A 21740-nucleotide genomic window follows, 5' to 3' on the forward strand; every position below is an offset into this window, starting at 1 on the left:
TTCTCTGTCTCCTGAATTCCCTGGCTTCTTTCAAGGCTTGGCTAAAATTTCACCTTTTATATGAAACTTTTGCTGATTCCCCTTAATGCTAGTGGCTTCCTTGAATGATATTTCCTGCATATATTTGTTTGTACATATCATTTACATGTTATCTTCTCATTTAGAGTGTGAGCTCCTTAAAGTCAGAGACTTTCTTTAGCCTTTTTTTTTTTTTTTTTTTTTTTTTTTTGGTAACCTCAGTGCTTTGCCTAATGTCTGATACATAAAAGGTACTTAATAATTGCTTATTGACTGACTGACTAGTAAGAAGAGGTAGACTCTGTTACGTATCATCAAAGATTCTGCCTAGATTGTTGTATTGTTAAACTCTCCTATTTTCTTTAGGCTTCTAGGTTAATGTGCTTTATTTTTGGTAGTTTGGTATGACAAGCCATTATATCAACTTTTTTATTCATTCTGCTTTCATCATAGATAACTTAGCATCTTACCTATGCCCCCAGATGTACCAATGCGGATTATTGTCACATCACAACATTTTGCATGGTGAAGGAGTTTGATGAGCTCGTGCAACATTATTGAAATGGAAGGAATGCCCATGCCATGCTGTCAAGATGAAAAAAAAAGTCATCATATTTCTTTGAAATTTTCAGATTCACAAGACATATTTTATTCCTTCTTTATAAGTTAACAGTGCATAGATGAATTTATATAATCATTAAGGACTTGACAAGACTGGGAAAGATTTAAGTCTTTTCCAACTCATCTCCCCATGATCGCCTGATGTATGGGCCCATCTGGGAGGATCTGAAAGGAGGATTTCTATTCCATTTAATTGTCCTCCTAGACATTAAAAAAAAAGACATTATGGAATCTCTAAGATTGTCAAGGGGTCATAATTCCTTTACTCCTCACCATGTACCTTATGAGGAAACTTTTCAAAAGACCATTTTTCATCTTTAGTTTGATTTTGAGAAAATATGCATGTTTTGTGACTGCCACATCACTCAACTTTCTCTATTGTGCTCAGCAGAATTTTCAGTTCCTTTTGTTGTTCTTATTGTACATGTTGTTGTTTGTCCTTCCTTCTCAAAGAGGACCATGATATTGGGAAGATGATGCCATGATAAGTAAATGAATTGAATTTAAGTGAGGGAGGACTGGACAAGGTCACCTGCCTCACTTTCCTCTCCAGAGCCATCTGAGTCCACCAGATATAGATCAGGATGACTGGAAATGTCCCTGGATGCAGTGGGAAACCTTAGCCTTTTTAAGATAAGGCCTTTAATAGGTATGATGAGTGAGAAAAGGCAGTGGGAGGTTGGGTGAGAATGGACTCAGAACCTAGGAATAAATATCTGAAAAGAATGCTCTAAATCACTGACAGAGAAAAACCAATTAAAGTAATGCTGAGATTTCAGTGTCATCTTTGGGAAAGATGACAAAAAAGGAAAATGGCAAATCTTAGAGGAGCTTAGGGGAAACAAATACATTAATGATATGTTGATTGGTCTGCAAATTAGTATAGCCATTTTGGAAAGTAGTTCGGAATTATACATCAATAGTCACTAAACTGTGATATTGTTTGAATAATAGCGCCATGAATCCTGTACATAGATATAAACATAATTATAAGTGTTTGTATATATGTTTGTGTATGCATAGATGTATATATTTATATGTGTATAGATAGATGCCTAAGAGACCAAGGAAAAAGGAAAAAGATTCACACACAAATATATTTTAACAGCTCTTTTATGGTGTGGGGACTGAAAACAAAGGGAGTACCAATAGTTGGGAGTGACTGAACAAATATATGAATATAATGAAATACTATTACATCATGGAAAATAATGAAAGGGAAAGATTCAGAGAAACCTGGGAAGACTTGTATGAACTGCTGCAGAGTTAAGTGAGCAAAACCAGAAGACCCATTTATACAATAATAACAACATTATAAAGACTTAAGACCTCTGATCAGTGCAATGACCAGCAACAATTCCAGAAGATAAATTCTGAAGCATGCTGCTTATTTTTTGATGGAGATATAATAGACTGAAGAAGAAAGATGAAACATGCATTTCTGTACAGGTTAATGTAGGAATTTATTTGGCTTGATTATGTATATTTATTATAAGGGTTTTATTTTTCTTAAATTTGTTTTCAAAATGGGTGGAAGTAAGAGGAAGGGAACATAAATGCATAGTATTGGAAAAAGTAAAAGTAAAATCTGCATAATAAAGAAAATACACTGATAAATTGGTTGCAAACACAATTTGCACTTTGGAATATATACTGGAATAATGAGCAAGAGAATATTGTTATGAATTATAAGACAGAGTATGGGACTGGTGTAGAGTTTTGAAAATTTAATCAGTCAATAAATATTTATCATGTGCCCACACTATATGCCATAGACTACCAAGGACTTGGGATTTTAAAAGAGGCAAAAGATAGTCTCTACTCTCAAGGAGAGTACAATATAAAAAGGGAATCAATGAGCAAACAAATATGTGCAAACAAGGTACATACAGAATAAATAGAAAACAAATAAAAGAGAGAAGGCACTAGAATTAAGAAAGGTTGGGAAAAGCTTTTTATGTAACATGGGATTTGGGAGTGAATGGAAGTCAAAGTGGTCAGTAAGCAATGATGAGAAGAAGACCATTCCAGGCATGAGGGACAGTCAGAGAAAATGAATGGACATTATAGATGGAGTATCTGATTCATGGAACACCATGGAGGTAAGTATGACTGAAGGAAAGAATAAGTGGGAAGAGCGATTTTTAAAAAAGACTGGAAATAGATTAGCTTATGAAGGACTTTGAATGTTAAACAGGAGATTTTCTATTTGAATCTGGAGGCAATGAAGAACATTGAAGTTTTAATGAATAATGGAGTCATGTGGTTAATCATTTCTTTTAGAAAAAATCATTTTGGTGGCTGAATGGAGGATCAAATAGAATAGGGAAAGACCTGAGGCATACTGACTCACCAGCAGGTTATGGGACTATTCTAGGTATGAAGTAATGAGGGCCTGCACCAGCGGCAGCAGTGTCAGAGAAGAGAAAAGGTAATACTTGAGAGATGCTGAAAAGATGAAATTGATAGGATTGATTGGGTGGCAGATTGAATATAAAGGGTAAAAGACAGTAAGGAATTGAGAATGACACCTGTGAGCCTAAAGAACTTGGAATATGGTGTTGCCCTCTACAGTAAAAGAGAAGGTAGGAGGTGAGGAGGGTTTAAAGAGAAAAGTAATTACTTAAATTCTAGATGTTTTGAGTTTAATATGCCTACTAAACATTCAATTTGAGCTTTCTAAAAGGAGATATAAGATTGGAGACTGGCAGAAAGGTTTGGATAGGATGGATAGATTTGAAAATCATTAGTCCAGAGAAATTAAGTCCATGGGAGTTGATTATTTCACCAAGTGAAGTGGTGCAAAGGGAGAAAAGAGAAGAGGGGAGAGGAGGGAAGAGGAAAGAAGAGAAGTAAAGAGGGGAAAATGAAGAGGCTAGGGCAGAACTATGTGAAAACTTCATAGTTAAAAGGCATCATATGACTGAGGAGCCAGCAAAGGAAACTGAAAAGGTGAGATCATAGAGGAAGGAGAAACAAGAAAGAAAGCTGTCCCCTCAAATCTAAGAATGTATAAAGGAAGAGATAGCGACAACAGGGTTAGAGGACTGCATAGAGATCAAGAATGCAAACTGAGAAATGGTCATTGGATTTGGCAAGTAAGAGATCATTGGGAACTTTGGAAAGGGAAGTTTCAATAGAATGATGAAGTCAAAAGAAGTCCTGGTAATATTTTCCTGTGATTAGAGTCCAAGAATATATAGGCTAAATTCTAATAAACTTATGATAGAGAATGCCAGCTACATCTAGAAAGAGGACTGTGGGATCTGAAGTGGACCACAACATAGTATTTTCACCTTTTTTGTTGTTGTTTGTTTGATTTTTTTCTTTTTCATTTTTTTTCTTTTTGATCTGATTTTTCTTGTGTAGTATGATAAATGTAGAAACATGTTTAGAAGAATTGTACATGTTTAACCTACATTTAATTATTTGATGTTTAGGGGAGAAGGATGGGGAAAGAGAGGAGAAAAATCTGAAACACAGGGTTTTGCAAGGGTGAATGTTGAAAACTATCTTTGCATGTATTTTGAAAATAAAAAGCTATTATTAAAAAAAGAGAGAGAGTATATAGGCTAGAGAGTTAAACAGCACTCCTCTATTCAAACATTCAAACAGCCCCCTCTAGTCAGACTTGTTCTGTGGAGGAAGTATAATGGCAACGATGATGCACTTAGAATCAGGACAAATTTGGTTTCAAATCCCATTCCTGATACATTACCTAGTGATCATGGGCAAGTCATTTTCCTTCTCTAAATCTTAGTTTCCTCATCTACAAAATGCGGATCACAATCACTGAATTTACCTACACCACAGAGTGAGTCAAGGAGATCAAAGGAGATGATACTTGTAAACCACTCTGCAAACCTTAAAGCCTTAAATAAATAAATATCAGCTACCATTTACAGGAAATTTGTCCAGTCATTGCTAGAAGTAAGTCTAAGAACTGGACGTGACTCTAAGATAAACTGACTGCTGAATTGTACATTGTGCAGAGAATTTAGTGGACCTTTTTAAGTAAAACCTTTCTTATGTTCCAATCATAGGCAGAGTTTTGTACAAGAAAACATAGTGGGAAAGAAGGTATGAGGGCTGGTTTGTCCTGGTAAGATAGGAGGCCTCTGTTAGTGCTTTTCAGTATGAGTTCCATTGGAAACTCAATAGAGAACAAGATGATTTGTTTTCAACAGGATCTCCAAATAAATGAATGAATGAATGAATGAACATACTCTTATCTTTATAGCACGAGAGAACATAAACTATGAAATAATCTATTTCTGGTCTGTTCTGGTGAGCTAATCTATTCACCTTTCTTTTATCACATTTGATATAGCCTGCTTCCCTAATCAGAATTTGAGAGAGAAAGAGAGAGAGAGAGAGAGAGAGAGAGAGAGAGAGAGAGAGAGAGCGAGAGAGAGAGAGAAAGAGAGAGAAGAGAGAGAGAAGAGAAAGAGAGAAAAGAGAGAGAGAGAGACAGAGAGAGACAGAAAGACAGAGAGACAGAGACTTTAACCCTTGGAGAGCAGGACTTATGGTCTCATGCCTCTTTAAACCCCAATGCCCTGCCCAATGTCCTAATCATGTTGGCTAGTCAATAAAAATTTGGTAATTTGGTTCTGGCAGTGATAACATGGTTACAACTGAGCTTATTCATTGTTATTATAGATTTCCCATTATCACTGCTGGAGACAACTAGAAAGAAAACATTTTCAAAGAAGGACACCTAGTCCTGAGGGAATGTGAATTCCCTTATTTATGAACTGGTGAAACCAAGGTTCAAATTGCTGACCGCAAAGCTGAACATATGTTTTGGCTACTCTTCTCTCAAGGGACACTAAATTTTGGCTGTTTTTATTTCATGATGAAGTTTTGCTCCTTGCTTCTTGTAGTTTTAAATATATTTTATTAATGTTATATTTTGCTATCCTCACATACTCAGACTTCCTGAACAAAGAGCAAAGTGTTGTACATCAGAAAGCAAGGTAGTGTTTTAGAAAACAAGGTCTATAGAAATACAAGTCTACCTCAAGTCTTTCTTTGAACCCAAAGTGGGCAGCATCCATGCACTTCCAAAGCGAGGAACTCACCTGTCTTTTCTTCCTCCTCATCTTCTCCTTTGTTATCATTCCCTACTCTGCTATTCTCTCCAGGAATCACTGTACCTAGAATTTGTCAAATCAGTTACAGCTATCCATATAGGCTGCTACTTAGGGAATAGAGTTATGAGTAATTTTCAGTGATAGTCATTATGTCCTGGCAGGGGAGCTATTTGTAACAACTACTAGACAGGAGAATTGCCACAACTCAGTTGCAATGAGCCTTCTCTGGTCCTCTGGACACACCTCAAGCCATTTTTCCTCTAATGCCTGTATGGTCTATTGATGCTAGATGTTCTCTGATACTACATTACAACCTTGCCCTATAGGTAGAGAACAAGGTTTGTAAGGTCAAGCTAAGGACATATTCTTATACATCCTTATGACATTTTGCTTCCCTGTGGACAATAGCAAAAATAATGTGTGTGGGACAAGGGAGAGGGGATGATTTTTTGTGTATAGTTCATAAAAATTGTAATTCTGTTCATTTATCTTAGGGAACTACATGTCTACTGCTGTTAACGTATTCTAAATGCAGGAAAGTAATTTATAGGAATCCCATGAAAATGCATTAGCAGATTTTCAGTAGGGCTTATTAAAGTTTTAAACCATTGCATTTTGGAATAACTGCAAATTTCCTTAGCATAGTAAGAGTTCTACATTCACTGAGATAAGAAAAGGTGTTGAAAAGAGAGAGTTGTTGAAAGGAGATGTATATATAACAGGGACAGTTAATAGTTACCAGTGAAAAAGAAAGAAGATGTTCTTTTTGCTATATATACATATATATATATATATATGTATATATATACATACATATATATATTTTAAATTTTTTAAATGTTTTTTTCTTTCTGCTATTTCTAATGTGAAAAGTTTATGTAATAACACGCAAACTGCCCTGAAGCAATACTGAACAATATGTCCTGCCCTTTCTTTCTAATAATGAATTTGTACCTGGCAATTTTGTGGGATTGTATCAGAAGGTCACACATCCTTGAACAGCTCAGTGAATGCACTGGTTTGGGTAACTCCCTTTATCAGGGTAGAACAGAGTGCTACATGGAATTTCTCATTCCATGAAAGAGATACAAATACACAATGGCACAGACTCCTGTCTGGCCTTTCTCCAGTTCCACAGGGACAGTGCTAGAGTGCTGGAATAAGGGGGCAGAGGGTGCTAAGAATCACACAAGTGTTAGACCATTTACAAACATTTGTACATCTGTTGTTTCTCTTAATGTGTGATCTCTAGTTGATGCACTCCTGGAGGAAGTGTTCAGAATGTAAAAGACAAAGACAAAAACATGTCTATCTTTAAGCAATCCCCACTCCTGACTGGAAACCAAATCCTATCCTGCTTACCCATTCCTGTAGGTAGACCTAAAATTCCTGCTCTAGTTGAGACAACTAAATGGTATAGTAAATAGAAAACCAGATCTGGAGTCAGGAAGCCTGAGCTTCAAATTTAGTCTTAGATATCTACTAATTGTGTGATCCTGGATAAGTCACTTAAACATTTGACTGTCTCAATTTCCTCAATTGTAAAATGGGACTAATAATAGCTTCACTCCACAAGGCGGTTGTGAAAATAAAAAGAGATGATATTTATAAAGTACTATATAAATACCATCTATTACTAATATTCAGAGCCTTTGGTCCATTTCCTGTTTCCCAGTTATGGTGGTCCAGACCCTTGCCCCCTCTCCAACCACAGAATGGACACTGTTTATATGAGTGGGGAATGAACAATGACAGTTCTAGTAACATGGAGGATCACTAATCCATTGTGATATATCCTAAGATTTTTTGAGTCTTTTCATCTTCTCTGCTGTCCTCAGACACTGCTCCCTGGGCCTTGCCATCTGCATCACACCCATTGTCTTTTAGATCTTCCTGCCACTGATGCTGAACCTTATATATGTTGTCTCTTCCAGTTTGAGTGTGAGCTCCTTGAGGATGGGTTCCTTCTCAATTTTTCTCTTTGTATGCTTGAGACTTAGCCTAGTATTTATAACGTTCAGGCACAAGAACATAATACATGCTTAATAAATGTTTTTCATTGGTTTATTCATCCTTTCTTTCATAAATAATCAGATTTTTCTATCCTGCTATAATAATTTCAATAGCTTTCATGAGGTATTTGGATACAATGATTTGGTACTTACACTGATGGAGAGTACTGGACCTGTTTTGTACATACAGTATCTGTCTGTCCCAGCACAAATGTCCTGTATGTCTTCCTCACTCCCCTCAAATCCAAGCTCTTTGTGGATAAACTGTGCAAAAGCCTTCATTCTGTTGGGGCTCCCTCCAACGCAGACAAACTGGAAAGAAAACCATCCAAAAGTTATTGTAGTAATTGATGTTATAACTAAAGTTCAATTTGCCTCTAATGCTTCATTCAGCTCTTTAATGTGCCTTGTGCTAGTGTGAGCCTATATCATAGATGTTGTTAGGCAGAGAGTGACAATGTGGTTGAGTTGAATGTATGCTTGCCTTAGAGTCAGGAAATAGATGTTCAAATCTTAGGAGCTGTGTGACTATGAGTGTGTCACTGTATTTCTCTGTGCCTGTACTTTCTCTTCTGTAAAATGTAAATAGACATTTCTTACAGTACTGACTTCACCCAGTGTTTGAGAGGATCAAATAAGTCATCTATATAAAGTGTTTTACTGTTTTTGTTCAGTCACTTTTCAGTCATATGTGATTCTTCATGACCCCATTTGGGGTTTTCTTAGCAAAGTTACTGGAGTATCTTTTCTATCATTTTACAGATGAGGAAACTGAGGCAAAAGGGATTAAGTGGTTTCCCCAGGATCATATAGCTAGTAAAGGTCTATTATTATGTATTGTCAGACTAAATCTTACAATATAGTCCAGTGTAAAGCATTGTTAATCAACATGGAGAAGTCCCCCCATAAACCTGATGAGATTATAAGTATGAAAACAACTGATGGAGTACAGGGAATCCCTAGTGATCAAATAGTGAATGATCAGCCATATAACGTATAGCCTACAAAGGCCCTCCAGGACTTGTCCCACTCTGCTAGAATTCAGCTCTTGAGGAATTTTCTTCATCTTTTCCCTCAGACCTATTCCAGAGTATCGCAGCGAGAGGAAGGAACAGGGATTCTTCCTCTCTGCCAACCAGAGGCATCACTAACAACTTGTAACAGCATATGGCCATGGGAAACGTGCTTACACGCAGCCTGAAAAATGAATTCAAAGATGCTTCCCGAGTGCCAACTTCCTGTGTAGAAAATGGGTATTTTAATCTTCTTAGACAGTATGATTCATAGCAGCACCAGCTTTGAGAATTGCTTCATGGGTAACTCCAACTTCAGGAGTACCTGAGTTTGAGAGTTCCAGGGACTAGATCTTCTAGAGAGAAAGAATTTCCTGATACTTCCTTTTCCTTGGAAGAGGAAGACGTTTTTCATTCTTGCACAGTATCCTTATTGGACAACAAATCAGATAACAGCTTCAAGTTAACATTAATATTATTATCATTTTTATTGCTATCATTGACTCATGACAAATATTACTCCTAGGTTATCATCTGATTCCTAACTCCTAACCATGATTGTCACTGAAAGTTCTATTCTAGGCCCTCTTTTTTTTTTTCCCTCTAAGCTTTTTATCTTGGTGGTCTCATTAACTCCTATGGTTTCAATAAATACCTCTATACATATGATTCCCAAATTTATATATCCAGGCTTGAACTCCTTTACTTCATCACTGATTCTCTATTAGATATCTCCATGTAGATATCCTTTAAGTGGCTCAAACTCAACAGATTCAAAATTTATTGTCTTCTCCCCAAACACACTCTCCCTTTACACTTAACTGGCAGATAGATAATACAGTGGTAATACAGAGCATTGCACCTAGGCTGGAAGACCCATGTGCAAATCTTGTCTCAAATACTTTTAAGTTATGTGAGCCTGGCAAGACACAACTTCCCTCAGCCTCATTTTTCTTATTTGTAAAATGGGAAAAATAATGTCATCTACCTCACAGAGTTGTCATGAGGTTAATATAACACACATATATGTATATTATATACATTGTATATTATTCATAAAATATACAACGTTGTATACAACAATGTTTATAAACATTGACATATTCTATAAATGTTAGTTACTACTATTATTATTTTGATCACCTAGATTTGCAACCTCCAATAATCTTTGATTCTTCATTATCTTACCTCCAACTCCTAAAAATTCTACCCTAACATCATCTTCTTACATCATCTTCTTCTCTCCACTCAAATGACTATTATCTTTAATTAGGCTCTCATCAACTCTTAACACTATTGAAATTGTCTCCTAATTTTTCTTTTTTCTCTAACCTATCTTCCACACAGTTGTCAAAATGTTTTTCATAAAGACAGATCTGACCATGTCACCTCTCTCTAACTTCTCGGATAAGATATGAATTCTCCACATTGCTAAAACTTTTCATAATCTAGCTTCAAGTCTACATTTCCTGACTTAATTTCTTTATTCACTTTCATGTATTTTAGGTGACAATGAAATTGGTTTAATTATTTTTCCTTGAATTCAGAATTCTATCTCTCATTTCTATACCTTTTCTCCATCCCCCAAATCTACACAATGTTTTCCTCAGTTTCTTAGAACCCCTATTTTCTTTTAAAGCTCACTTCATATATACCTTTTAAAAAAAGATCTTGGATTTTAAAAGTGGATAAATATATTTCAATAAAATCTATTTTATTTGTAGTCCTACATATTTTATGTTATAAATTTTAAAAAATTATTCTGAGGTTTCCACAAGTTTTAGAACTCTTGTCCTTAAGGAACTTTCCCAGTTTACTTTGTTATTCTTGATCTCAGCTTCAAATTGTTTTACATTTATTTACTTGTTTATCTATCTTATCCCCTAATGAAACACAAGCTCCTTATGAGTAGGATCAATTGTTCATTTTTCTCTTGCTTTTCTAGTATCTAAGATAGGGACTCATCCATTGGGGAAACTTCTTAAATGCTAGTCAGTGTTGGAGGTTTTAACATTATTTCCTTAGACTTTGGAGAGTCTAGTTGCATGATGTGCTCCTATCTACTATTACTACTACTACTACTACTTCTACTACTATTATTACTACTACTACTACTATTACTACTACTACTACTACTACTACTACTACTACTACTACTAGAGTTATTGCTGCTGCTATTGCTCTTACTGCTACTACTACTCTCTTTTGCTGATTTCCATGGAGCCATTTTTGTATCTCTTTGGTTTATTTATCAATGGAGTAGTAGTTAGTAATCAGCTGTAACTCAATTTAGATTTAAAGGCTGGGTAGAAAAAGAAGTGAAACCATGAGCTAAGTTGAGGTTTTGGGTTATCTGTGGATTATCTATTCAATTTCCTCCTCTGTTATCATGAAAAGCCAAGAGTTGGCTTGACATCTAAGTGTATGCAGGGTATTTTTTGCAAAGTGTGATAATTTCTAAATAAACTCATTGTCTAATACCAGTGAATATAAATTACTATGATTTCTATTGATCATGAAGCCCAAACAGATGTTAGAATAGCTTGTGGTTTGATTTCTCCTTTGAACTGTAGCTATTGCTGCAATCAACAGGCATTACTGGATGTTGCTGGAGCCATAAAGATGATATGGTCAGACAGAAAAAGCTTAGATAAGACTTTGTACTGACAATCCTTAAAACCAAAGTCCTAAATCAGAGGCACTAGCATTTCAACTATAGATCTGATTTTCAATTGACTGCGTAAGTGGGAAGTTGAGCATGGCTGGAGACCACCAACATTGACCTTGATGGTCACTAATCAGTCAAAGCCTCAAATGACTTTTTTCATTTGTCCTTGTTCACTCCAGAAAGATAGTAATGAGGGGGATTCATGAAATGAATCTATAGAGGAAACAAGAATGTGCAGAGGAAACAAGAATAGTTACTGATAAAGTTGACTTAGCTTTTACTATAAGATAACTATATCTTATCCTCAGTATTTATTTTTCAAAAAAGAAAGAAATACCTAAAATTAAGTTTCTTATTTTACAGGCCTCATGGGTCTTATTGCATCATCCTAAATTGTAAGTATGCTTTTTCATATATTTATTAATCTTCCAGCTTTATGTTCAATGTCTTGGGACAATTTGGCTTTTGTGGCTCTCTCACCAAGCTTTCTGTAACTTACAAACCATTAACCATGTGTTCCATTGGCATCAAGGAAATGTCAAGAGATCTAAAGGAACTTCTCCTCTATGCCATGTGCCATAGACTTCCTGGGGAGAATTTATAGGAAAACAGAGACAAAGGGAACAAAGAATGGTAAGCATTGATGAGTTGCTATTTTTATTATGTGAAGGACAAGATCACAGATTTATCAGAGTTGCAAAGTAGCACATGAGTCAGAAATTCATCTTTTTACCTTATAAGTCTATGAAGCTGCCTAAAGACATCTGGGAAGATTACAAAATTATGCTTATGGTAGTGGTCTCCTCAGCATTTTAAAGGCAAAACTTTCTATGAGTTCACAGACAGACACTCAAAGAGCTTTGCTTTGGTTTTGTAGATAATATTATTAACAAGGATGACATTTTATATAGATGGAGCTAAAAAGGCCAACATTGGTTTGATATTGTGAAAGGCTGTTCTTTGATTAGTATCTATAACCTAACTGAAATCCCTTTTGCTATTTGAAACAAAGACCATCTACTTAGACAAGTTTTTTTTTTTTTAATGCTTGTTGGTAGAACCTGTTGAATCTATTATATCAATAGATAACCATTTATTAAGAGACTATTATGAACCAGGGACTATGGTAAACACTATGTATAAAAAAACAAAACAAAAAATGAAATAATCCCTACTCTCAAGAAACTTTTTATTTTAATATCATTTAATGTCATTTTATTTTAATAAAGCCACTCTGCTCTAATTATGGCTCTACCTATAGGTTCCAGTTAATGCTTAAAAGATTCTTTCATTTTCTCCTTTCATCTGCCTATAGCTTCTGCTCCCAAAGCTTCAGGTAGCTCTATTTTGGAAATCTCCTTTGCTTCTCTAGTGCAATATAACAATTCAGTTTAATGCTTTTTGACCAGACCTGTGATTTCATTGGTATCATAGAACAGATTTGGGAACTATTGGTAAGGAAAAGCCCGCTACTAGGGCTGATCAGTGTCATTCTCCAGCTTAGATTCTGAGTTTGCCTATGGCATTGAAAGTTTAAGTAACTCATCCACAGACATTCAGTAGATGCCAGAGGTGAGACTTGAATCCAGGTCTTCCTGATTCCATTACTTCAGTTCACCTTTTTATATTATAAACTATATGTATACACTATATTATATGAATTATAATAGAAAGTTCTTTGATTACATGGAATTGACGCAGGTTAAAAAAAATGCCTTAGTCACTGGGAAGTCCATATAATGAAGCACACAGGTGAGAATTCAAGCTTTGGTGAATGGAAGCAGTAAGGTCAATAGCAATAACAATAATAGTAATAGCCACTTATGTAGCATTTACTACATATATATAGCTACTCATGTGGCATTATGTAGCAGTAATAATAATAATAATAGTAATAATAGCTTATGTAGGATTATAAGATTTACAAAATGCTTTACAAATGTTATCACACTTTTTCCCTCACAACAATCCTGGAGGGTTGGGGGTAGATGGTGATTAAAGAGACCAAGGCTCAGGGAGGTTAAGTCACTTGTTGAGGTCACATAGCTGGTAAGTGTTTAAGGGTGGATTAAGCTTGAGTGTTTTTTATTCTAGGCCCAGTCCTCTATTTGCCTCCTAGTGGTCTCCTAAAGCCTCCTTCCTGTATCAGGGTAAATAGAGGGAATGTTGAAATCAAACTCTTAGATGTTGATGATGTGGCACTTAGGGTTTAGCCCAGGCCCAATAATGTGTGACAGCATGGTATAACAGAAAGATTGTTGATTTCCTTATTCCTTACAATCAGGAAACCTCGAGTTCTAATTCCCTCTCAGATCCTTATGATCTATAAAACCACAAACGAAGCAAGTAACCTTTCAGAGGATGTTTTCTTTTCAAAATTGATGTAATAATAATCCTTGTAGTACCTACTCCATAGGGTGGTTGTGAAAAAAAATTCTTTGCAAACTTTCAAGAGCTCTATAGCAGAATTATTACAGATGAAACAAATGGTACACTGAAAAGATCTTTCTCAAGCAAAGAACCATGTGTTCTGAATTGGAACCAGTTTTAGAAATTATCTTTCCCTCGTTTTATAGACAAAGAAAATGAGCTCCATGAAGGGGAACTGTATTGCCTGAGATCACATAAGCAAGATTCAGGTCTAGATTCTCTGAGTCCAAATGTAATAATCTTCTTATTTTGCCATGCCCCTGAAAAAGAGCTTGAGCTATTTTTAGCTATTAAATCTAGACAACATCCAAAGTTTGGACCCTCAACATCCAGTAATAACATCTGTGTTCTAGTGCCATCGGCCACATAGTTTAACAAAATGAGAGTTAGGGTGCTAGGTTGTGATAAGAGGTGGGCATTCTGCTTCTGGTTCTATCCTTCAATAGCCTTGTCTTCTTGAATAAGTGTTGGGTAGCCTCTGTGAGCCTCAATTCCCAACTCTGTTCAAGATTATGATATCTGACCATCTCATAAGGATATTTTGAGGAACAATGAAGATATTGATGAAATGAAAAGACTGAAAATAAGCACTACACAACTATATTGCATTATCCATTCATTTAATTGAATGTTTAGTTTATGTTCCTGCTTATAATTCTTCCCCACCAGGGCCATCCATAGAAGGATGCAATGCCTAGGGAAAATCAGTTTCATGCTCCAGGGATATCTTCATTCAGGGGAAATCTAGTGAGAAGCATCATCAAGAACAGCCCAGATCAACAGAACTTAGCTTAAGCAGCAAGGAGAACAGGTGAGAAGTGAATTACATTTTATAGAAAATAGTCTACGAAACAGATATCATAAAAGGGTAACATACAGCTTGAAGGGCATGTTTAAAAGTGGGGGAGGAGGAAAGGACACAGTTGTCAATGAGCCAGCCTATCTTTGCCATGTTGCCTTGGTGATAATGGAAGGAAGATGGGAGAGCTCAGGGCTGATTTTGAATGAGCCCAACAGTTTTTGTTTCAGCAAAAGGTATGTTGTGGTTTTCCCCTACTTTCCTTCTGTTATATCCCTGAATCACTGTGTAGTTTCAGTGGTCTTGCCCCCAGACTATGTCTGCTTCTCTCCACCAAAGGCCCAGGTCTCAAGACAATTGCTTGTAACATAATAAAGATGGGTGTTTGCATTGCTGGATGGCAAATTTCTTGGAAAAGCAACAAATCTGAATAATGTCATCTGAGTCATTGTATTTTTTAAAAAGTAAAATTAAGTTTTATTTTTCTCTGCTAGTTAGATAACATAGGGTTTAATGATTTGAGCATTATGGGAATTCAGATACACATAATTTTAGATATGAAATAATGATCTACTAGACCCTCAATGCTTTTGTCAATTTCCAAACTCTGAGCACTATTGAGGTTTAGTACTATTTCCTATGTTTCTGGGTAAGAATAACCAGTACGTATATACTTGTATTTAAATTACCTTGGGAGTTTTCATGTCTCATTGGAGATGGAAAAGGATTGTTTTATTACTGGATAAATTTGGAATAGCTTCAGAAAATGAAATTGGCTTCAGCTTCTGTAAGGATTCTGACTTATTCTTTTAGTACTCAATGTGACACTCAGATAATATACGTTAAAATGTGGAGCAGCAAGTCAGTATTTCCCAGTGTTCTAGATGTATTATTTACCTTTACATCCCCAAACATGGCTGGAAAGTTATGTGTCTTTGTTCCTAAATCCAAATGGTAAAGAATGTCTTCATCCATAGAATCCAGGTGAGGGTTTTTAACATGGACAAACTTATTTCTGGGGAAGGAAAAGGAGGATTAATGCAGGAAAAGGTCAGGGGATAATTCCCAAACAAAAGAGAAAGAATATATTGAAATATATCATGAAATATGATCATGTTGGTTTCCCAATATGGTTTATATGCATGTTCTCAATTCTTATCTCTCATAAACATTGAGTTGGGATCAGGTTATTTGTTGGAATTCCTGAGGTCTGGACCCCCTCCTTCCCCAACACAAGAAATCTTAAAAGTTGCAGCTGATGTGGAATCTTTTCAAAAAAAGGGGGGGGTGCTTTTTCAATCATTTTGTCAATGACTGTCATGATTGAAGGAACTATTCTTTATTCTTTGACTAGCTGTAGGCCCCAAAGTATTATAGCAGTAAAGGATCATAACTAAGCTGAAACAGATGAATAAGGATAATCTTAGAAGTAAAAAGGAAAACTGGTTTGGAAGGGTAAGAAAAGATTCTTCATGAGGCCTTTGCTGAGTCTCCCAAAACTAGTAGTGTCTCCCTATAAAATCTTCTTGTTTATAATGTGAATATACTTACATATATTCTTGTCTCTTGGGACTGGCTCTAAGCTCCTTGAAGACAAGTCCTATTTTTGTTTTTGTTTTTGAGTCCTCAGTGTTCAGCACAATGCCTGACACTGTAGATGCTTAATGAATGTTTATTGAGTAATTAGTAACAGGATACATAGAGAAAAAACAAAGTCAGAAAGTCTATTTGTCATAAACAATTGGAACTATAAAAGGAAAAAAAAACAAGAGAAGGAATAAAGAATAGAAATAATAATAATAAAAAAAATACCAAGGGCCAGATAAGAAGCAGAAAAATGAAAAGCAGCAAATCTTTTGTCCTAGGAGCATCTTTCTAATAGACATCAGAAGCTCTAGATAGATGTGTGTGTGTGTGTGTGTGTGTGTGTGTGTGTGTGTTTGTGTGTGTGAGTCAGACAGAGAGAAGAGAGAGAAAAAGAGGGGTTAAGAAGGAAGATATAGAGAAACAGAGACAGAGAGATGGAGAGGCAGAGACAGAGAGAGGCAGAGACAGGCAGATGGAGAGACAAAGAGAGCCACAAGACAGAGACAAAGATGCAGAAAAGAGAAAGGTAAAGGATACAGAGAAAGATGAGAGATAGAGAGATAAACAGAAGTAGAGGAGATTATATACTGAATGACCAAATGACTAAATACAAAATAATATGAGTCAAGAAATAAGGGATACTATCCTAATATCTCCAAATGTAAAAAAATTTAATATAATAGTTAATTCTTGATTTTACCATATAACTCACCTTTCCCTAGTACTTCAATATCTTTTTCCAGATCAAATGTTGACTTCAGAACATAGCCTTCAAATCTCTCTACCTTCTCTATCTGCTTTCATCTCAGCTGTAACCCAAACCATTACTTCCTTTCTATTTCACCTTGCCTTTTAATGACTTATTGCACATAGTGTTATTTCTACCTCTTGAGTTAAACTTGCCCCATCCTTTCTGTAAATCACAGTTTCAGTTCTGACTCATCACAGATGCTACCTGATTTTTACCAACTATTCACACCTAAATAAACACAAACCTCACCTGAGTCAATAATTTCATAGCAGCCTGCAGGAAGCAAAACTGACTGCTATACTTTCCCAGATTTTCCCTGCTTATTCTCTGGGGGAAGAGTTCCTAGAGGGAAATCCAAAAATGAAATCACAAGATAAAGAGATGTCAAAAAAAAAAAAACCCAAAAAAACAAAAAAGAAAGAAGAGTAGATAATGCACATTTAGAAGAGTCAGCTTTTGAATAATCAAATCATATACTTTTCTCAATATACAACAAGGGAAATCTGTTCACTGTCCTATTTATAACTGAAGTTCAAATCAAATATTATCCTCCAGAGGCAAATCTCCTAATATTTAGGATCCACCTTTGACTTCTATAGAAAATTTTCTTGGATGACAAAGGAGGAAGGTCAACAGCTATCCATGAGTTGATCCAAAGGACTCTAATATATATATTGTGGATTTTTCTCATTACTTTGGCATACAGCTCTCAAACAGGAAAGCTAAGAAAAAAATACTTAGTATCTCCTGGTAGAGGGAGATGATCTCATTTATAGGGAAAGGAATAAATACTGATTAAGCTTCAATTATATTTTGGACATTGTGACACTTTATAAATATTATCTTGTGATACTACCAACAAAACATAGGAGGTAGGTGCAATCATTATCTTCATTTTACATTTGAGAAAACAGGTAGGTAGGAGTTAAGTGACTTGCCTAGGGCTATACAGCTAATAAATGTCTGATGTCAGATTTGAATTCAAGTCTTCTTGAGTCCAGATCTATTATTCTAACTCTGGTGCCACCTCAATGCCCCTGTAAAATGAAAGGATAAGGTCCCTTCCAGCTCCAGATCTATGATTCTCCTTTATTAGCATTCATTTTGAATCATTACAGAGGAATTATTAAAAAATCAGCTTCTGAATAATCAAGTTGACTTCATATACTTTTCCTAACATACAACAAGGGAAATCTGCTCCCTATCCCATTTATAACTGAAGTTCAAATCAAATATCCTCCAGAGGCAAATCTCCTAATATTTAGGATCTGCCCTTCGTTCCTGTGGAGAATTTTCTTGGATGACAAAGGAAGAAAGTCAACTGCTATCCATGGGTTAACCCAAAGTGCTCCAATACACTTTTTGTGTTTCTTTCATTACTATGGCTTACAATCCTCAAGCAGAAAACCTAAGGGAAAATTCTCGGAATGAAGAACCATTAACCTCTATTATGCATATATTTCCCCAGAATTTCTTATAGTTGAAAATATTTTAACTAACTTCCTAATTCAGGCCCTTTCTCATAAGTCCCATCCTGGCTACTGCTCCTAGTCCCTAAGTAGGTGTAGAAGGCAGAGAGAAAAGAGCAGACAAAGAAGCAAGAGTGTTTTATTTCTTTCTTTTCCACTATTTCTTCTTGATCTGCATTATAGCCACCTAATGCTGTATTTCTCAGATCAAGCCAGTGAATTTTGAGAGTCACTCAATCTTTTGATGTCATCTTCTATTTCAAAATTGAGGGAAAAAAATAAAACTCCCTTCTAAATCCTTCTTTTCTGTCCTGATTACCATTGTTTGGACTCTCCCCACAGGCCCTTCTTCTTTAACTTCTCTTCCTTTAAGTAAAGAGCCTCCCCCATCACCATGCATTTTCTTTATTTCCACATTTATTCAAATGGGAAAAGAAGAGCAAAAAAAAACAAGTACTCCATTATTTGCTAAATAAAAAACTACGGGATCTACTGTTGATCTCTGTAAAGCCTTATATCAGAAAGGAGAGAACAAAGGTTCATAACTGTAGGTGATTCTACCCTGGATTCCCATTCCTTATCTGACTAAACTCCTCATCTATCTGGGATTCTTTTAGTGAATTGTGTTTGTCTTGGCTAGTCATTAGGGCTCCTCCCTTTCTATTCTTATTTTAGTATAAAAAAAAATTCCCCTTTCTTTGGTGCAGGATTATGATTTTTCAAAAGGAATTTTTACTAAGATATCAAACTAACAGAAAACCAATAACACACAAAATCCTAGAAAGAAGCAGATTCCAGGTTACAGATTTCTGATCCAACTTAAATTTAAATTAAAATTTGGTCTGGCTAACATAGTTTCAGAAAATCATTCTTATTTTTTCTAGACTTGAACCCATCTGAGGACATCTTTCCCAAGAGTCTTCCTTTCAGACTTTCAGAAATTCCTCTTTTCAATCTATCTTTTGGTTCTGGCTTTACCTTCAGGGACTGAAGTAGAATAAAATCTAGCCAGGTAGTATAATAGACTAGCACTTGGTTAATTAGCCATCCCTAGGTAGAGAAGAACATCATTTTACAGAGTGTACTAGTGTATCAGAACAGAGCCTTCAGATATTCAAGCATCATCTCCTCAGGGGGGCTATTCGCCTTTCCTAAGGGGCAAAAAGTAATTTCTTCAAAGTACTTTTTTTCCCAAACTCATATAAATGTATATGTTTCTTCCATCTGCTCCTGTTATACTAATTTCTCTCATTCCCAATGACTGCTTTCTTGAGCTGAAATTTTTCTGTAGACTTTAAATAAAATCTAAGAATTACTATGGTCTTGTTTAGATTCAAAGGACTGGGATCAAAATCTTGGTTTTTGCCGGTTATTAACTATATAACCCTGGATGAGGCACTTAAATTTTTAAGACCTCAGTTTTCTCACATCAAATGGGAATAACAACACAACATTAATGACCTTATAAAATTCTTATGATATCAAATCAGATAAAATATATAAAAACCTGGAAAATTTCAAAGTGTGATACAAATGTCAGCTCTGTATTATTATACTATGTCAGTTGAAAAGACTTAGGTTATGGGCCTGACAGCAAACTGTATTATACACACATATATACACACATATATGTATGTATATCTTTAATAAGCTATTTAAATTATAATAACAGATTTTTTGCATTTCTTTTAGTACTTCTTGCAAAGGGTTGTAGTGATGATCAAATAAGATATTTGTAAAGCACTAAGCACAGTGCCTGGCACATAGTGGCTGCCTAATAAATGTGTTTTCTCTCCTCCCTTTAATGGGTATGTCACTAAGACTTCAGCAAGAGATATTGTTCAACAGAAGAGGTTTTCAGGACTACATTTCCTTGAGGTCTTTGGGCAAGCAAGGACTCTAATTGGTGGGGAGTGTGCCACAAGGCAGGATGTTTAAAAAGAGGATGACATGAGTATAGAATAAGAATCAAGTGAACATGGGAGTAAATAGAGCTAAGGAATCATTTTATGGGGCTGAAATTAGGGTGGAGAGACCATATGGAACTCTGAAGCTAGGATATCCCTTAACTACAGAGTCACAGATGGATCACAACCTCTAGAGCCAAGGTGAAAGCATTTGGCTACTCTCCAGTATACTGCAGGAGACTTCCCAGAAAGAAATGCCCAGAGGCAGATGACTGTGTACTAGAAATATTTACCACTGTGGCCTTCTGAAGTGACTGCATCCCTTTCCTGCCATATTGAGGAACCAAAGGGATTTAAAAAGAAGAATTAGTATATAATCTTCCTGTAAGTAATTTCTTTTGTGTGGGTTCAGAGAATGTTTTGCTATGGATTCCCTTCTTTGTTATTTATGTCTATTTCTTTTTAAATAAGGATGAGGACTTGAGCTAAGAATGAGATAACTGCCTACATAACACAACCACACAGGGAGTATGAGCGATACTATATCATCATCATCCTTATAATAACCAACATTTATATGGCACTTACAATACACTAGACATGGTGCTAACAACCCTTGGAGGTAGATGTTATTAATATCCCTCTTTTAGAAATGAAGAAACTGAGGCAACCAGAAGTAGTTAAGTGACTTTTCCAGGGTCACACAGCTATTGCAAAGGTGAATATTGAAAACTATCTTTGCATGTATTTGAAAAAATAAAATACAGTTAAAGAAAAAAATAATGAATAGGAGGAATATGGAGAAACAAAGAAAGACTTAAAAGAATTCATGCAAAGTGAAGTAAACAGAATCAGAAAATTATGTATATAACAAGTACAATAATTTAACTGAAAAAGCAATGAGATGAAACTAAGTGTGATATAATTATGATGAATCTTGGCCCTGGAGAAAAAATTGAGTAGTGTGAGTCCTCTTTCATTAGAGAAGTAAGGAACTATGGCTATGGAATGTTGCATTCATAATCAGTTATGTTGGTTGGTTTTACCTAACTACTTTTTTTTTTTTTTGTTATAAGAGAAGGCTGGAAAAAATATATAAAGGAAGGCTTGGAGAAGCAAAAAAAAAAATTTTTTTTAATTTTACATCCCAAAAAATGTAAATGAACCCATGCAGAGTAAACAGAACAAGGTAAGCAATGTACATAATGACTACAATAATTTAACTGAAAAAGCAGTAAGATGAAGCTAAGTATGATATGACTAATCTTGTCCCTTGAGGAGAAATATAACACCTTTATTTCTTTGGAGAGATGGGGGGGTACTATGGATATGGAATGTTGTATACATAACATGATTGAGGTTGATTGGT

The 21740-nt window shown here is 35.6% G+C and overlaps 1 protein-coding gene across 2 annotated transcripts in view; it reads right to left on the reverse strand.

The window, feature by feature from the left end:
• Nucleotides 1–21740, reverse strand: part of UPP2 (uridine phosphorylase 2) — a 42336-nt gene that overhangs the window by 18569 nt on the left and 2027 nt on the right. For both annotated transcript variants that reach the window (XM_051986347.1, XM_051986345.1), the window contains exons 2-4: nt 15555–15672; nt 7901–8059; nt 489–603 (exon numbers count right to left, since the gene is read on the reverse strand). In XM_051986347.1, coding sequence (XP_051842307.1) covers nt 489–603; nt 7901–8059; nt 15555–15672 — 392 coding nt within the window. The remainder of the gene's footprint in view (nt 1–488; nt 604–7900; nt 8060–15554; nt 15673–21740) is intronic.

This window comes from Antechinus flavipes, chromosome 3 (genome assembly GCF_016432865.1).
Source record: "Antechinus flavipes isolate AdamAnt ecotype Samford, QLD, Australia chromosome 3, AdamAnt_v2, whole genome shotgun sequence".
Classification (NCBI taxonomy): Eukaryota; Metazoa; Chordata; class Mammalia; order Dasyuromorphia; family Dasyuridae; genus Antechinus; species Antechinus flavipes.